Source organism: Sturnira hondurensis, unplaced genomic scaffold (assembly GCF_014824575.4).
Source record: "Sturnira hondurensis isolate 20B ecotype Veracruz unplaced genomic scaffold, ASM1482457v3 Scaffold0022017, whole genome shotgun sequence".
In the NCBI taxonomy this organism is placed as follows: Eukaryota; Metazoa; Chordata; class Mammalia; order Chiroptera; family Phyllostomidae; genus Sturnira; species Sturnira hondurensis.
In genome coordinates, this window is record NW_028094648.1 from 10,082,387 (window position 1) to 10,098,496 (window position 16,110).

The 16,110-nt window shown below is 38.9% G+C and overlaps 1 protein-coding gene across 2 annotated transcripts in view; it reads left to right on the forward strand.

The window, feature by feature from the left end:
• The window catches only part of GABRA2 (gamma-aminobutyric acid type A receptor subunit alpha2), a 105,701-nt gene that overhangs the window by 35,746 nt on the left and 53,845 nt on the right, over positions 1-16,110 (forward strand). For both annotated transcript variants that reach the window (XM_037034183.1, XM_037034184.1), the window contains exon 4: positions 11,190-11,257. In XM_037034183.1, coding sequence (XP_036890078.1) covers positions 11,190-11,257 — 68 coding nt within the window. The remainder of the gene's footprint in view (positions 1-11,189; positions 11,258-16,110) is intronic.

The window sequence follows — 16,110 nt, forward strand, 5'->3', positions numbered from 1 at the left end:
CATTAGAACTGAAGAAAAAAGAAGATCAAAATGAATTTCCTACTTAAAAGCCACATTCCTAAAGAAAATATCAAGGGTGGGATGTGGGGGTGGCTGGGGTGGAGGAGAGTGGTGGGGGGAAATGAAGACACTGTATGTGAACAACAATAAAGACAAGTTAAAATACGAAGAACTGAAAAAAGAAGAAAATATAAGCTACATGATAGAAAATGAATAATAAAGTGATTTTTAGGGTGTTGCTTTGTGTCATTCTATAATTATCTATGAAATTCCAAGTTACTCACATAGAGCAAATTGTTAGGAACTGCTTGTTGTGTGGTGAATGGAACGGAGGGCACATGGTCATTTCAGAATTTCTTATGCCTTGAAAGTTACAATGTGATCAGTTATTTTATCGGAAGAAGTACACATTCCTGGACTCAACAGAAAGACTAACTTAATACCCCAAGGATTGTAAGGGCAAATTCAAAGAAAAATTTTTATTCAAAGTTAATTTTTTTAAGAGCAAGGGTTAAACTAGAAAACATTTTATGTGGAGAAAAGGGCAACTACAAAGCCAGACAGGGTGGGGGGGAATGAAGGGTGGAGTATGGTGTGGCTAAGGTGCACAGCACAGAATGACACTGGGAAAGAAACACAGACAAAGATGATCACGGAGGCTCTTATATGTCATACTATGACCTTTGAACTTGATCTATAGGCCAAGGAGTGTCACTGAGAAAAATTTTGCTTAGAGAAAAGACATCACACTACAATCGGAAGGGAACACTTTAGCACTGTTAAGAGGGGTAGATAGGAATCGACAAAACCAGAGTCAGGACAAAAGGAAGCCATGCTAAAGGCCATTGCCTTTGAGGGGGGGGTGGAAAGAGAAATTCAAGAAATATGTAGGAAATATAATCAGCACGACCCTGTGAAAAATTAAAATGTAGAATATGAGTAAGAAGTTCAGATTGAGCGTAAAATTTTGACAACTGAAAAGATAATGGTCCCTTTCACCAAGACTAGAAATGGAGAAGGCAAGACTAGGAATTTGAAATGATTGAGGCCATGGCTTATGTGAGCTTTGAAGATTGCTTGGTTTGCATTTAAATATTAACATTTAAATAATTGTCTTCTACAAAATAGCGAAGAAACAGAAAAATTATTTTGCAAGGTAGGCAGAAATACTGTTGTCAACAGCAGATTTCTGTGGGGATAGTGAAAAGTTCATAAAAGAAAGAGCATACTCACTTGTATACTGTAATAAATGCAGTAAGATTTTTTCCATCCCTTGATATTAGTAATACATAAATGAATTATAATCCTAGTGTTAAGAATCTTCAATTACATTGATTTATAAAATAACTTATCTTAAAATATAACAGTTTATTTCTATTGTATATTGGGTATAAGAATACTTATTAAAATGTATTTTGGGAATGAAATGCAAGTTTACATCAGCATAGTTTTTATCTTTAACTTCTTATGACTCAGTTGTCAGGCTAGTTTTTATCAGTCCTTGGAGAACAACAGCACAGGGTTTCTAGCTGGTGACTGGTCTACTCCAGGCTGCTGACGAGCCCGGGAATCAGAGGTCTGCAACAGCTTGTGGCCAGGCTGACCTTTGCAGTCTCAGGGTCCTGGCATATCCTGCATGATATGGGGGCCATCTTTGTCAGCCCGAAACAGGGATGGGTCATTAGAATCTCTTCACCAGAGAACAGAGCTGAGGATGCCTTTACCCTTTCCTTTGTCAGAGTCTCCGACTGCAAATGCAGCAATTGCTTCGTGAAACATTACCTTGAGGAACATAAATTGCTCCTGGTACCACCTACCGCTTCCCTTTGGAAACATTTTCTGCCTTGTCTGTCAGCCTGGGGATGTCTCTGGACTGTACTTATTCAGCCCTTAGTAGCAATTTGTTCATTGAACTAGATGGTCCCACTAAATCGATGGGGCTCAATGCGCACTCAGTCTCCTCTTCCCTTTCCACGTTGATTCCCTTTACCGGTGCTCTGGGGAGAGAGATGTGTCCTCAGCAGTAAGCTGATCATCAGGTGGTGAAGAAGCACATTTCAAAGAAAGAGAAGGCACCTCACATCTTCACCCCACTGATGGTTCTAGGGGCCAAAACGGTCTCGAGCCTCTTGGGGATGGACAGACCCTGAAGATAAACCCGGAAATGATTTCAAAGTCAAATTCATTGGTAGCCCATGGCAGTGACTGCCATGTGGGGCATATGCAGTTTCTCTGTTAAGACTTTCTCTATCCTGCCCCTAGCATGCAGGCATATTGATTCTTGTTCAGGATTTCCAAATGCAGTGTACTTTTTAAATCAATGTATTTTTATTAGTGGGGAAAAAAGCGTAGCTCAACAGAGAAAACTACAAGGACAAACAATATATAAAGATAGAAATACTAAGAAGCATCAGGAATATTATGCGGAAAGAAAGTTTCCTGTATTCGATATATGTTGCTATTTCACAGTTTGAAATCAAAGACCAAACTTTAGAATTTATATACAAGGAAAAAATGATTGTGTCAAAATGTTATACTTAATGGTTTTATTATTGTTCTTAACTCTTCCTGTTTTTACGGATGATGTTTGAAGTGCCTGCTGGGAGATATTCTGTAAGGTGCGGCGGTTCCTATGAGAATGGTGGCAAATACATGATCAAATTCCAAATTCAAAGTTTTCAACTTTTAGCAGGGAACACAAAGTGGCCTATACACAAAAGTCACTTAATAAGTATTTTTTGACTTTAGCGAAATTGATTGATAACCAATGGCACGTATCAGTATATGTGGATCATCCCAGGAAGCAAACTGTCTGTTGTGGCTGAGCAGGGTAAAGCAAACACAGTGACCAGAGGGGAGGGAGAGGGAAATAACGTGGGAAAAGGGGGGAGAGACGTAAATGAACACGAATGAGGGACCCATGGATGGAGCCAAGGCGGGGTGGGATTGAGGGTGGGAGGTGGACGTGGGCAGGGCAGGGGAAGTGGTGGCAGGAAAATGAAGACAGCTGTATTGGAACATCAATAACAATATTTAAAAACACAGAAATGACTAACTTGCCTTTAAAATATGTATATGACACCATATTTATGATGCACGATGTGCAAAATTATTAGTGTCCTGAACTCCTTGAAAGGGTGTTATCTTTGATTTTACTTTTTGTACTGTAAGTCTATGTCCTCGTGAACGTTATTGTTAATATCTAAGTAACAGGAGTGAAGATAGTGTAGCTAATAAGCTTGTGTGGTTAGCTCCAGTGAATGCATGCTTTTAACTATGATCAATTTTCCCCCTTAGAGTAAGTGAATGATATTTACGTTTGTGCTTGTTTTCCCTCACAGGAGACTCTAAAGTATGGATTATTTTGGGAGTGATAGCAAGAGGCAGTCACAGAGGGGGTGGGGAAGTGACCCAGGGAAGGACAGGGGTCCTAGTGCGCAGGTTACTGGTGAGGGCAGCTGAGGTTTAGTGCTACTGAAGATCTCGGGGAAATGGTGTGGCACGTGGCATAGAGTTTTTTCTTCTAAAGGGGAGAAAAACCTGAGTTCTCTTTTCTCCGACTCCCATCAGTTACTGGTTGGTGGTTTTCTCCTGAGCACAAACTTCTCTGGCCTTCCCTGCGTGGCCGGAGAAAGCCCTTAGCCAAAGAATCTGTAAGAGAAACAGTACAGAAACTCTGTAAGGGAATACATTTGTATTACGTTGGAAGGCAACAAATTAAATGTCCTAGATGAAATGGACACATTCCTAGGAAAATGAAAAACACTAAAACTAACTCAAAAAGAAATTGCAAACCTAAATAGACTTGTACAAGGAAAGAGATTGAATTAGTAACAAAACAACTTCCCACAGAGCAAATTCCAGGTCCATATGGCTTCACTGATGAATTTGGTCTAACATTTAAAGGAGAATTAGCACCAAGCCTTCACAAAATGTCCTAAAAATAGAAAAGGGAACACGTCTCAGCTCATTCTATTAGTCCAGTATCCACTGATACTAAAGTGAGACCAAGACATTTTAAGGAAAGAAAACTGCAGACCAATATGCCTTACAAATACAGACATGCAAATGCTCCACAAAATACTAGCAAGTCAAATCTAGCAACTTATAAAAAATTATGGACCAAAGCCAAGTGAGAGTATCACAGGCATGGAAAGTTACTTTAGCACATGAAAATAAATTGATGTATAGGGCCATGTTACTAGAATAAAGGGCAAATACTTCATGATTTTCTGCATACACGCATAAAGGGTATTTGACAAAATCCAACAGCCATTCATGGCTTAAAAAACAACAACAACCCTTCTCTATAAACTAGGCATAGAAAGAATTCTATTTATATGAAATATCTAGAATAGGCAGATCCATAGAAATAGAAACTGAATTAGAGTTGCCAGGCCTGGAAGGAGAGAGGACAAGGAATAACTGCTAATGTGCACAGGGTTTCTTTCTGATGATAAACGTCATTCGGTTTAGAGAGCAGTAGTACTGTATAATTCTATACTAAGAACCCCACTGAATTGACACTTAAAAAGTATATGCTTCATATTATGTAAATTATATCTCAAGACAGTGTATATAAAAAATCAAATGAGAGACTGTAGGGGTAAATGAGTAGAAGCAGTTTTCATACCGAGAGATGAAGGCAACTAACTGTAAGAGTAGGAGAAACAGCTTTTGGAGGAGGTAAGAAGTGGTTGGGTTGTAGATATCTTTGAGACTCAACCAGACTTACTGTTTAGAAGAGAGATGTTTCGGATGAAGCCAAGATTTGTAGCTTAAAGGGTTAGAACAACAACAAAAATGGTGGGGAAGGTTGTGAGTGCAGTTGGTTTTGGAAAGGAATGTAGCTTTTATTTGGGGCACGATGAGTGTGAGAACATTAATAGACAGCGAAATGGAGATGCCAACTAGACAGCTGGATGTGGTTGCCCAGATTTCAGAAGAAAGCTCTGGATTATAAATGGAAATTCAAAAATCTGTGACTACATGAAACAAACCATCAAGAACTAAGTAAAGAGAACCAAAAAATGAGTGCTGAGACATTCCAGTATTAAAAGGTTGGGGCACAGCAGTGAAGGAGTCAGAGAGAAAGCAACCAGTGAGAGTAGAATACAATCGAGAGATTGTGGTGCTTCGGAGACCAAGTCAAGAAAGTATTTCCAGGAGAAGGAATATTCCCTTGTTATATGATTTCATAGAATGTGTCATTTCTGTGACTGTATATGTATTTGCTCTTCTCCCGATATTTCTCTTTACTACTCTATGCCAATTTCTATGATGACAACAGGGGGCATGTCTACTTTCAGTGACATGAAAGTGAACGAGAATGAGAAATCATTTATTCAATAAAATAAGTGAATATACATGATGTCAGGGGCTGTTCTGTGTCAGGGTTCTATTTTTCTGAACAAATACAAATCCATGTGTTTGTGGAGCTTAACTTCTAGTGGGAAGGTAGATGAGTATTACCTTATCGAACTTTATGTGATTGTGAAAATGTTCAACATTGCTCTCCAACATGGCAGCCAAGGTCGTATGCGGATAAAATGTGGCTAATGTGACTGAGAAACAAAATTTTTAATTTTATTTGATTTTAAGTATTAAAAATTTAAATTTAGCCCTGGCTGGCCTAGCTCAGTGGATTGAGCATGGGCTTGCGAACCAAAGGATCGCGGTTCGATTCCCAGTCAGGGCACATGCCTGGGTGGCAGGCCAGTTCCCAGCAGGGGATGCACGAGAGGCAACCGTACATTGATGTTTCTCTCCCTCTCTCCTTCCCTTCCCCTCTAGAGATAAATAAATAAAATATTAAAAACAATTGAATTTAGAGAGCCATGCACGGCTCGTGTTTGACATATTGTGGACATAGGTGGCACCCCTTAAACATTGTAAGTAAATGATCATATTAGAGCCGGGGAGAGACATGGAAGGTTGCAACTCACAACAGGCATGGTGCACTTCATTAAGAGATGACAGAAAGCCCAACTGCTATGTTCAGTAGTGTTGAAATTTTGCCTGCTTATGAAGAACCACTGGGAACAACAAGCATTATTGCATAATTTCCAATGCATGTCAATCATTCACAAAATGCTGTACACAAAGACATGACTTTATTCTTGCCAAATGTTAGAAATTTTTGCTTGAAGGGTTGATTGCTGGTATATTACCCAGTACAGTTCAACTATTTATGACTTCATCTAAATACTTTTGACAACCACTGAAATGGAAATAGTTTCCATTTGTTCGTTTCATGTATTCACTATCCATTTATTTATTAGTCTTCTTTCATTTGTTTTATGCCACTGCTCATTTCTAGGCTCTGAAGATTTTCTGGTAGTCAAACAAAGGGGCCTATTTCAGCATCTTTTAATACTCCCATCATAGAAGAAAACTCTACTCCCTTGATTTCGACATTTTTGTATTCCCATTGTCATTTTTTTCTTTTGTAGTAACTATTGCAACATCTTTCAAACTGGATACAAGTTTTTCAGCCTCCTCTGATTTGGTTTTCCCACTGTTATAAATGTGGCATAACTTTTCTGTGTCATAACCTTCTCTATGGAAAAAGTTTTTGGTGAATGCTGTGCTGCTATAATATAGAGAGAAAGGCCATCATTTTTAGGATCTTTTTCAGTGCAACCTCTGTTTTCACAAAGTGACACCCCCCACATCTGTGCATGTTAACTGTGTTCATGCACCAGACTTAACTGTTTGCTAAAGATCTTTAAAATGAGTTTAGTTGTTATTGGATGCTGTGTTACCCAGTGAAGAACAATCCCCATGAATTAATTTAAACCTTTCTTCAAATTATTGAGTTATTTATATATTTACTTTGGATATCTTTCAGGGTCATTTACTTTTTTCTACGAAGTATTTCGAACCTTCAGAAAAGTATAGAAAATAATATGATTTATTCCATGACCAGTTTTATGGAATCTTAAGAGTTTGAAAATTTGATTAACGTCAATTTGAAAAGAAGAAAAATGTTGGGAATGTATGAGAAGCTCCTTGTACCTCTCAGTGGGTTATTCTCCTTTCTCCCCCGAATCCAGCAATTGCACCCATTCTTCTGTGTTTATCATATGCATTTCTTATTTCTCTTAAAGTGCCTGTTAGTAAACCCATGGTGTTGTGCCTTTGAAAAAAAATCTCTGTAGAAGATCTTACTTTGGTATATTATGCTGCTGGTACTTCTGAAGCCAAAAATTTAGCTGATCAGTAATTTCTTTGAGATGACACATGGTGGATGTCTCTGTGAACAGCCTCTAACTGTTCAGCAGTTAACTTTTGGTTTCCATCGACAGCGATCCCTGTAAATACATTTTCCCCCTTTGCTTCAATCTGTCTCTTCACTGGGAACCGGTTCCCTAGGCTTTCCATCCCCTCTGTTGATGGGCAGTCTGACCTCTGCCTTTACAAACAACAGGGCCTTTCTGAATGACTGTCAGCAGCTATTCACAGCCTTTTTCATGCTGATGAAACATATTGGAAAAAGTAATATATTCTGCATGCACAACAATTAGAAATAACTTGTTTATTCAAGTATAAAGCACCTAATATGTGGCGTGTGTGCTAGCATGGGTGATAGAACAGAGAGTAGAAATGGCACAGTCCTATCCTCCAGTGAATTTAAATTCTACTTGGAGAGACAGACCAAACAAAGAACAAAGCAAAGCAAAGCAAAACCAAACAAAAAAAACCATGTAAAAAATGTTAAGGCATAAGAGTAATGGCAAGTTCTAAAATGCCCTATATGGGGGGAAACTAGTGTCAGAGAGAGAAAATAAGAAGACTTACATTCTGTAGGAGAAATAGTGAACCCCTGCTCTGGGGAAAGAACATTTAAATCAGACACAAAGGTAGAGCAGGAATTAACTATAATTGAAAAAGAAGTAAAAGCCATCATGAACGGCTTGAGAAAGGACAGTGCTTAGTGGGTCCACTGAAGTGATCTGGACTTCAGATCACCGAAGTGATTTCGGAGGGTACCTCGTGGCACCTAAGATGTAGAGACTGGGATAGCCATCGGAGGCAGTGTTAGTTGTTGGGTTACTTGTGACCTACCTCCGTCACATGAGTCAGAAAACTGTTAACAGGCGTTAATGACACAGCTCAACCCTGCCCTACATCGCCAGGGAGAACAGAATAAAACCAGAAGATACTATGGACCGACTTTGACAAGTCAGTGTCACAAAATCCCCAAATTACCTGCATCTAGTCATGTAATCTTAGCCCATCTCTCCTGCCTTTCCTTTCCCTTATGGAAATCCAAATCGAAGACTACTTTTCAAATACAGAACCCTGGAAAGTTGTGTTAGATGTATCAAATGTGTTTGGCCATCACAATAAAATATTTCACCAATGCCTGTTAATTGTTTACAACTCTGGGCATCCGTGTAAATGGAAATCCTCAAAGGCTCAATACCAAGAATCAGTCTTCCAGTCTCAGGTACATATCGGGTATTTGTGGTCAGTGTGTGCCTTGCTAATTTTCTTTTTTCTGAAGTTCATAGCAGAAGAATACCTCTTCCAATACATATATTCTTTAACTATGTTTATGAAGTCAATAAAGCATGAAATCAACTCTTAAGGTAACTTTGCACATCTATCTTCTGCCTCTTCAGGGGCTGCTCTTACTTCTTAGAGCTTTGATGCTATTCATATTTTTCGCTCTTTGGATATTAGCTGGCATTTCGTTGTAGCCACTAGGCACTGAGAACTTTCACTTCCTCTTTAATTTCCATTTGGCATATAGTGAATATTTTTCATATCCTTAAGCATGAGTGTATTCACATATTTTTGTCATGTCTCTTTTTCAATTTTACTCTTCTAGACTGAGAAGGAAAATTTTATTTGCCTCTCTTGGGATGAAGATGACCTTAGTGTTTTAGCTTCTCTTCTCTGAAGAATCTTAAACCACTATCTGTAATTACTAAAATTGGATTATATTGTTTATTGAGTAAAGGTGGTAGCATGGCAGATTTAGTGTGAATGAAAGGAAAAAACAAACCTGGATCCCATTGTCTTGACTTCTTTCTAGTACCATATGCAATTTAGGTCCAGGACTGGCTACCGAATTCATGAGGCCCGGTCCAAGATTGCAATGCAGGACCTCTCAATCAGAAAATGAATAATAATTTTAAAACAGCAAAGACAAGACATTAAACCAAGCCCGGGGTACTTCTGAGCACAAGGCCCACTGCAATGGCATGGGGTGCACATCCTTGAAGCTGACCCTGTGCAGGTCTTTGGAGCAGTTGGCAGCTGGGAATTAACGTTATAAGGATATTAATATTTCAAATCAGTTTTATAATAAAATTCCATACAGTTTTTGCAATAAAAATTTTATAAAAATAATACAGTTGAATGACTATATTTATTTAGAACGCTATTATTGTGTTTTGGTTGAGTATTATGGTGAACAGAAATATGTAGTTAATGAGAAAACACTTTTATTTTAAATTGATTGTTGACTGTGATGTAACGATTCGGGTTACCCTGAGGGCTCAGGAGCAAGATTGCTTGGCTTCGAAGTGTGGGTGATTGGGTGTGATTCCTTACTTCTGTGTACTTCAGGGTACACACGCACTGGGGTGGTAAGAGAAAATCGATCTCATAGGTTTCTTATGCAGATTGTTACATGTAAAGTTTTTTGAATAAGTCTACTCTGTTATTTTAAATCCTTTTTTATGTTTTAGTTTTGCATCAGTGGATGCAATATCACAAACTTAGTTTACTTTTTCCTTCCTGGTGTAATATTAAAAGTATCTCATGCTATTTGTCTAGAATTAAAAATTTGACAGTTACCAAATAAGATGGTTTACGATGATAGAAATTAATGACACATTTTTTCTGTAAGTATATTTAAAGGGTTTTTTAAATCCGTACCCTAGGATATGCATCTATTGGTTTTAGAGAAAGAGGGTCTATAGGCTGCCTCTTATGTGTGCCTGGACAGGGGTCAAACCCACAACCTAGATATGTGCCCTGACTGGGGATGAAACCTGCAACCTTTTGGTGCACAGGATAACACTCCGACCCAGTCATCCAGCCAGGGCTAAAGAGTTTTTCTTTTAAAATATTTCCTTGAGCTTCCCCTCACCCTCACCATTTGCCTTATGAACTAACAAGCAAAACAGAGATAAACTTATAGATAAGGAGCAGGCTGACAGCCTTGGATAGGGTTGGGGTGCTAGGTAGTGGGGTAGAGGGACTGAACAAAAAAGAGAAAATATAGAATAAAGTCATGACATGGACAACAGTGCGGTGATTGCTCAGGAGAGGAGGACAGGTGGATGAGGAGGGTCTAAGGGAGTAAATGGTGTTGGAAGGAGACTTGATTTGGGGTGGTCACCATGTGATGTACAGAAGATGTGTTCCAAAACTGTGCACCTAAAACTTGTATCATTTTGTTAACTGGTGTCACCCTAATAAATTCAGTAAAAAGGAAAATAAATCATCAGAGCAATCCAGTTAATTGTCTTACAGTTAATAAGTTACATAACTATGGAATCTAATTTAATCCAATTAGGATGAATTCTAAGTCTTGGCATTTTAGACATTCTTAAATGCATTTAAAAGCAAGCTTGTTTGGAAGTAATCCATTGTGATTAATGCGTGCTATTTTCTTTTATTTTTATGTGACTAAATAATGTATCTTTTTTATATTAATATGAATTCTATTTCTTTGTAATGATTAACAATCTACTTGTGCTTTATTGAGAAGACACACTAATTTATCATCTACAAACTAAATCTCTACCATCCTGAAACTCCATCTGAAATATTTACTTTAAGAATTAAGTTCAGGGCTATACCAACCAGTAACCACACTAAGTATATTTTATTTTCGGTACTGGTGGAAAATTTATTGTAAACTAGTTCAGATAAGATAGATTTAACAAACTTAATTTTGTGAAATATGCTTACAACAGAATATTCTGGTTAGGAATAGTTGCTAAGTAAGAGGATCCTAATGCAGGCATTTTGCATTTAGGGTTGTGGTTTCACCTATGAACCCATTGAGTAATATAATTTGGGGGGGGGTTCTGGAAGTTAAAAAGCAAGTAAAAAACAATATTCTCAAGTATCACACAGTTTCTAACCATGCCATGAACTTGACCCTTTCTTTCTCCTGTACCTCTCATTATGTAATATCTATATTCAATCTCTTTTTCTTGTATCAGACAGTATTACCGAAGTCTTCACTAACATCTACGTGACAAGTTTCGGCCCTGTCTCAGATACAGATATGGTGAGTTTTTTTGTTAAATAGCATTTTTATTTCATATAATGCAAAGTTGGGAAGGATAATTTTTTTAGAATAAACAAGTACATTTAGTGTTATAGAATTATGTGACTGTCCCATGACTATTGAGTCTAAACCATTATATGGAGAATTTAGGATGTTAATTCTTTTGTATCTGTGGTGCACCATTCCGGCTTGGGTGTTCAGATTAGTGTTTTATAATTTTACTGTATATTCTTTTCATAACTGGTATCACCAAGAAGGCAACAGTTAGAAGCATTGGTGAGGATGTGGAGAAGACCAACCCTCGTGCACTGTTGGTGAGGATGTAAAGTGAGTGGTGCAGCCACTGTGGGAAATGTTATGGAGGCTCCATAGAATTTTGGTCCAGCAATCCCACTGCTGGGTGTATGTCTAAAGAAAATGAAAACAGGATCTCAAAGAGCTCTCTGCAGCCCCATGTTCATCACAGCATTATGCACGACAGCCAAGATAGGAAGCATGGTACATTTGACCACAGTGGAGTATTATTCAGCCCTGAGAATAACAAAATCCTGCCATTTGCTACAAGATGGATGGACCTTAAGGGCATTGTGCTAAGTAAATTAACCTAGAAAACCAAATTCCATACGCAGCACTTATATGTGGAATAAAAATATTGAACTGACAGAAGGTGCATAAAAATGTGGTTGCTATGGCCTGGGGGTGGAGATACACCCTCTACCCACCTCTCCCTCTCCCTACAGCTGCAAAACAGTAAGGACTGAGAGTCTAATTTAAAACATGGTGACTCTAGTGGATAACACTGTAATGTATCATTGAAATTTGCAAAAAGAGTGGAACTTCAATTTTGTCACACATACATGCAAAAGATAAACATTCAGGGGTACTTGCCAGAGCTGATTCGTCTGAATATCCTGCCTGGTGACTGAGAAGTCACTGCATGTCAATCCTTCCAAGCCATGCCAAGGAATGACAATACACCCAAACCATGAAGAAAAGCAGCAAAAAAAGTCCCTTGCCTTCCCATGACCTCAGAAACTCCCTCCAGTCCCCTCCATTGACAAAGCCTAACATTGCACCAGCTATCTAAAGAGCGGTGTTTACAGCGGGGGTGTCAAACTCATTTTCACTGGGGGCCCCATCAGCCTCGCAGTTGCCTTCAAAGGGCCGAACGTAATTTCAACTCCTTAACAGTTAAGGACTAGTTACATTTATACAGTCCTAAAATGATTTCAGCCCTTTGAAGGTACCTGCGAGGTTGATGTGGCCCCCGGGGCAAATGAGTTTGACATCCCTGGTTTACAGAGTCCTTCTCAGAGGAGGGAAAGGAGGGTCAACTTGCAGCTGTGAGTTGGAGAGTCAATACACCGATAATCGATATACATAATGATATGTAAAATGGGGAGGGCTTTGAGTAAGGGCAGAGAGATGGTTTGGTCACTCAGCAGGTAGTTTGTTGATTGTCCGAATCTAGAGAAGTATTATGAAGCTGGAGGCAATGAAGCCTGAGTTAACTCTATAAATCTGTAGCACAGACACGTACAAATGGACACACTTACTTATACTGTAAATCTCATAGTGAAGATAGTGCTTATTTAAGAGCATATATGTATTTTGTGAAAAGAAATGATTTGGTCTTCCTGATGATCAAATGAAGTGATTTTCCCATCTTGATATTAATTTTGCTGGAAAGCAAGATAATGAGGTACAGTTTGAATTTATATTAATACACATGGCCAGGTCAAGAAATGAAACTTGGTTCTGACAGTTTAATTAGAAAGAAATTTATTATGAGGTGGAAGGAAAATATACCCATGTCATTATCAGCCGTAAGTGGCCTACAGAAGCAATTAATTAATGGCAAAAAGTAAAGAATAAATTTAATTTCACTTTTAGCATCTTAGCAGATACACTCGTTTCCATGCAGTGTGCATGCAGAGTAGCAAGCCCTCCGCCCCTAAGTCTTCCTGTTCAGGTCAGTGATGTGGATTTGTTGTGACATTAGCCTGAGAGGAAAAGGCAGTGTAGCAAAAAGAATTAAGAACCAAAAGGACAAACACACACATGCACGCTCACTCAAAAACTGCGTTTCAGAGTTATTAACCAGTGCGATTGTCCAGAGAAAGTTGCAGGTCTAAATTATAATGAAAGATTGTAATGAAAGTGCCTGAAAATAAGTTTAAAATCTTTTATTTTAATATTTACAAATCACAATTAAGAAGGTAATCCTTAAACTTTGGAATGTTCTAGTAGTTGATAATTTACGAAGTCTGTAGTAGGTGTGTGCATTTTAGCAATTTATAACTCACTTCTCATTAGTTTTTATCCTTGGTTTGTATGAAGATGACTTTTCCCATATTAGTAAGCACTTTCACTGTGTGCTTGCATTTTTAAGGCGTAAGTGGTATAGCCACCAATTGTTGCACCGAAACCTAGTAAGAACCGCAGCCCAAATGGTTAACTCTTGCAGTGTTACGTGTTAAGGTTCAAACGTAAACAATGGAGACTTTGAAGTCATGAGGGACAAATTCTGAAGAGTTTGCCATTAAGCTATTAAGAAGTGACCTAATATGTGGTGACCTTGGTAATTTATTGATCATATTGATCTCATTGGTTCACACTTTTCTATCTTATGAGAACAGTGTGCAATATCTCTGATTCCCCCAACCTCCTAGGAGATTATGCAGTTTGGTGATTAACACAGTAGGAAGGTGTAGAGAGTTATTACATGTGTATAATTGGGTTAAAAATTGACACTGGCTGTAGCTATTAACCTGTATCAGAAGTTGTCATTTGCAAATGTAGCTAAAGAAACCTGCTACAAATAAAGTGAATACTATACATCGAGAGAGTAATGACATGATGTTTACTCACTTTAAAGCTGGCGTGTAAGAATTAGTTATTGGAGGGTTATTGCTATTTTGGAAGGATAGGAATTAGACTTGGTGACCATACACTCATTTAACTACTATTATTCAGCATCCTTCTATAGTTTTAAAAATGTTTCTCTAAATGATATTTATAGACACTTGCATTGGAATCACTGGGACTTATTTACTAAAACCTGTATTTCCTAGACTCCTTCTAAAATCTGTGAGGTCGTAATTGCCAGTCGTAGGACATGACAGTCTATATTTTAACAGAATGAGTTATTTGCATAGGATGAAGTCTTGGGGGATTGGGTGAATGGTGGCACTGTTCACTGGATATGGAACAAGGAAAGTTTTCTATGCTTTTGTTTTTGGTGTTTGAGAGCAGGTACTTATGTATCAGACATACTGTGCTGCTGCGAGTGATTTAGCTAGAGATGTCTAGCTAGCAGGCATGGCTCGGGAGCTCAGGAGGGGAGCATAGAGTGCAGATGGTTTGGGGAAGCAAGTGATGGTAGTCATAAACATAAGCACAGACATAAACTTGTGTAGGAAAAACAGGCTAGCATGAAATGGTCATCAGGCTGTCACAGAAACTTTAGAAAATAAGAGGTTGAAAAGATTGCCTAGGAGACTGGGAAGGAACAGCCATGGATGTCTGTTAAAAATAAAGGGGGATTTGGACAAATGTCAGAGTCTGCTGCCTTTTATTTCTTATCAGATGCCATGATGACATGCAATAGTTAAATATTTCTCACAGCCCTCAGCCAAGGTAGGATGGGGTTCATTTGATAAAGAGACAAACCCATAGGTTTTGTCCACAGCAAAAAACTCACCCAGAGAATGGGGTAACAGTTCCACAGCAGAGGGAAAATAAAGATAGTTGGCCTAGTTTGACTCCATCCTTTTCCATCTTACAGGAGGGAGGGTTGTGGGAACTGAGAACATCCAGTCATAGCGCTTATTCAGAAAAGAGGCATTCCCTACCATCCTCCCATTTTTTTGCATAAATACCAAACAGCTATGGCTTCTGACCATGACGTGCTATTTTTAAAAATAGTATAAATTTATTAGTATAAATTGCAGAGGTTGTATGTCCTTTTCCCAGATTGCCAGGGTGGAACCTGTTTTCTTGGGAGGGACACCCTGAACTCGCATGCCTTTATTAAAGATACTAGCTATTACCCATGGGTGTTAGCCCCATTCATTTTCCGGGAGACATCATTGCATTTCGATTGTTGGCAGACACAGAAGGTCTCGGATCCCATAATGAGGATTTTCCCAAAGGTTTCCCACAACACCAGGAGTATGTGGTTTTAATGCCAATGCAGGAGGGTATAGCAAAAGTAGAAAGAGAACAAGTGTCTTATATTATAGTAAAGCCAAGAAAAAGATTCGAATGTGTCATTGGATAGAGAACAAGGAGGTATTTACTGATCGTGGTAAAAGCAACCAGATTGCAGTAGGCTGATCGTGTGGGAGGTGAGGAAATGGAGAACGAGTGGAGGCGACATTTCCAAGCAGCACGGTTGGGAGAGGAGGTGAGACACAGGGCAGTAGCTGTCAGCCAGTGTAGCCAACTCTCTCCGAGGCTTTTATGCTTTAAAGACTGCGTTGAACTTCTCACTGCTCTCCGAGCCTGCCATTATCTTTAACAACTCTCTGGCCTCGCACATGTTTTTCCCTGTTTTTGTTATGCTTTGCTCCTCCTGTGCCAGCTGGAGGTCTTGCATGAACTTAGGGCCAAACTCAAATTTCATCCTCTCTGATGTTTCTCCAGGCGACTCCAAGTGGAGTCGGCCCTTCTTGTCCTTGTGCTCCGCCACATGGCGTTCACACGTTTCTCATGACTTTTCACACTGGATAATACAAATCTTTGCATGTCTTTCTCTTTCCTGCCATCTGAGCTACTCGAAGGCACGAGTTGTATTTGTTCATTTCAACACGACTAAGTACATACTCTGTGTCTGCCACAGGGTTGGGAGC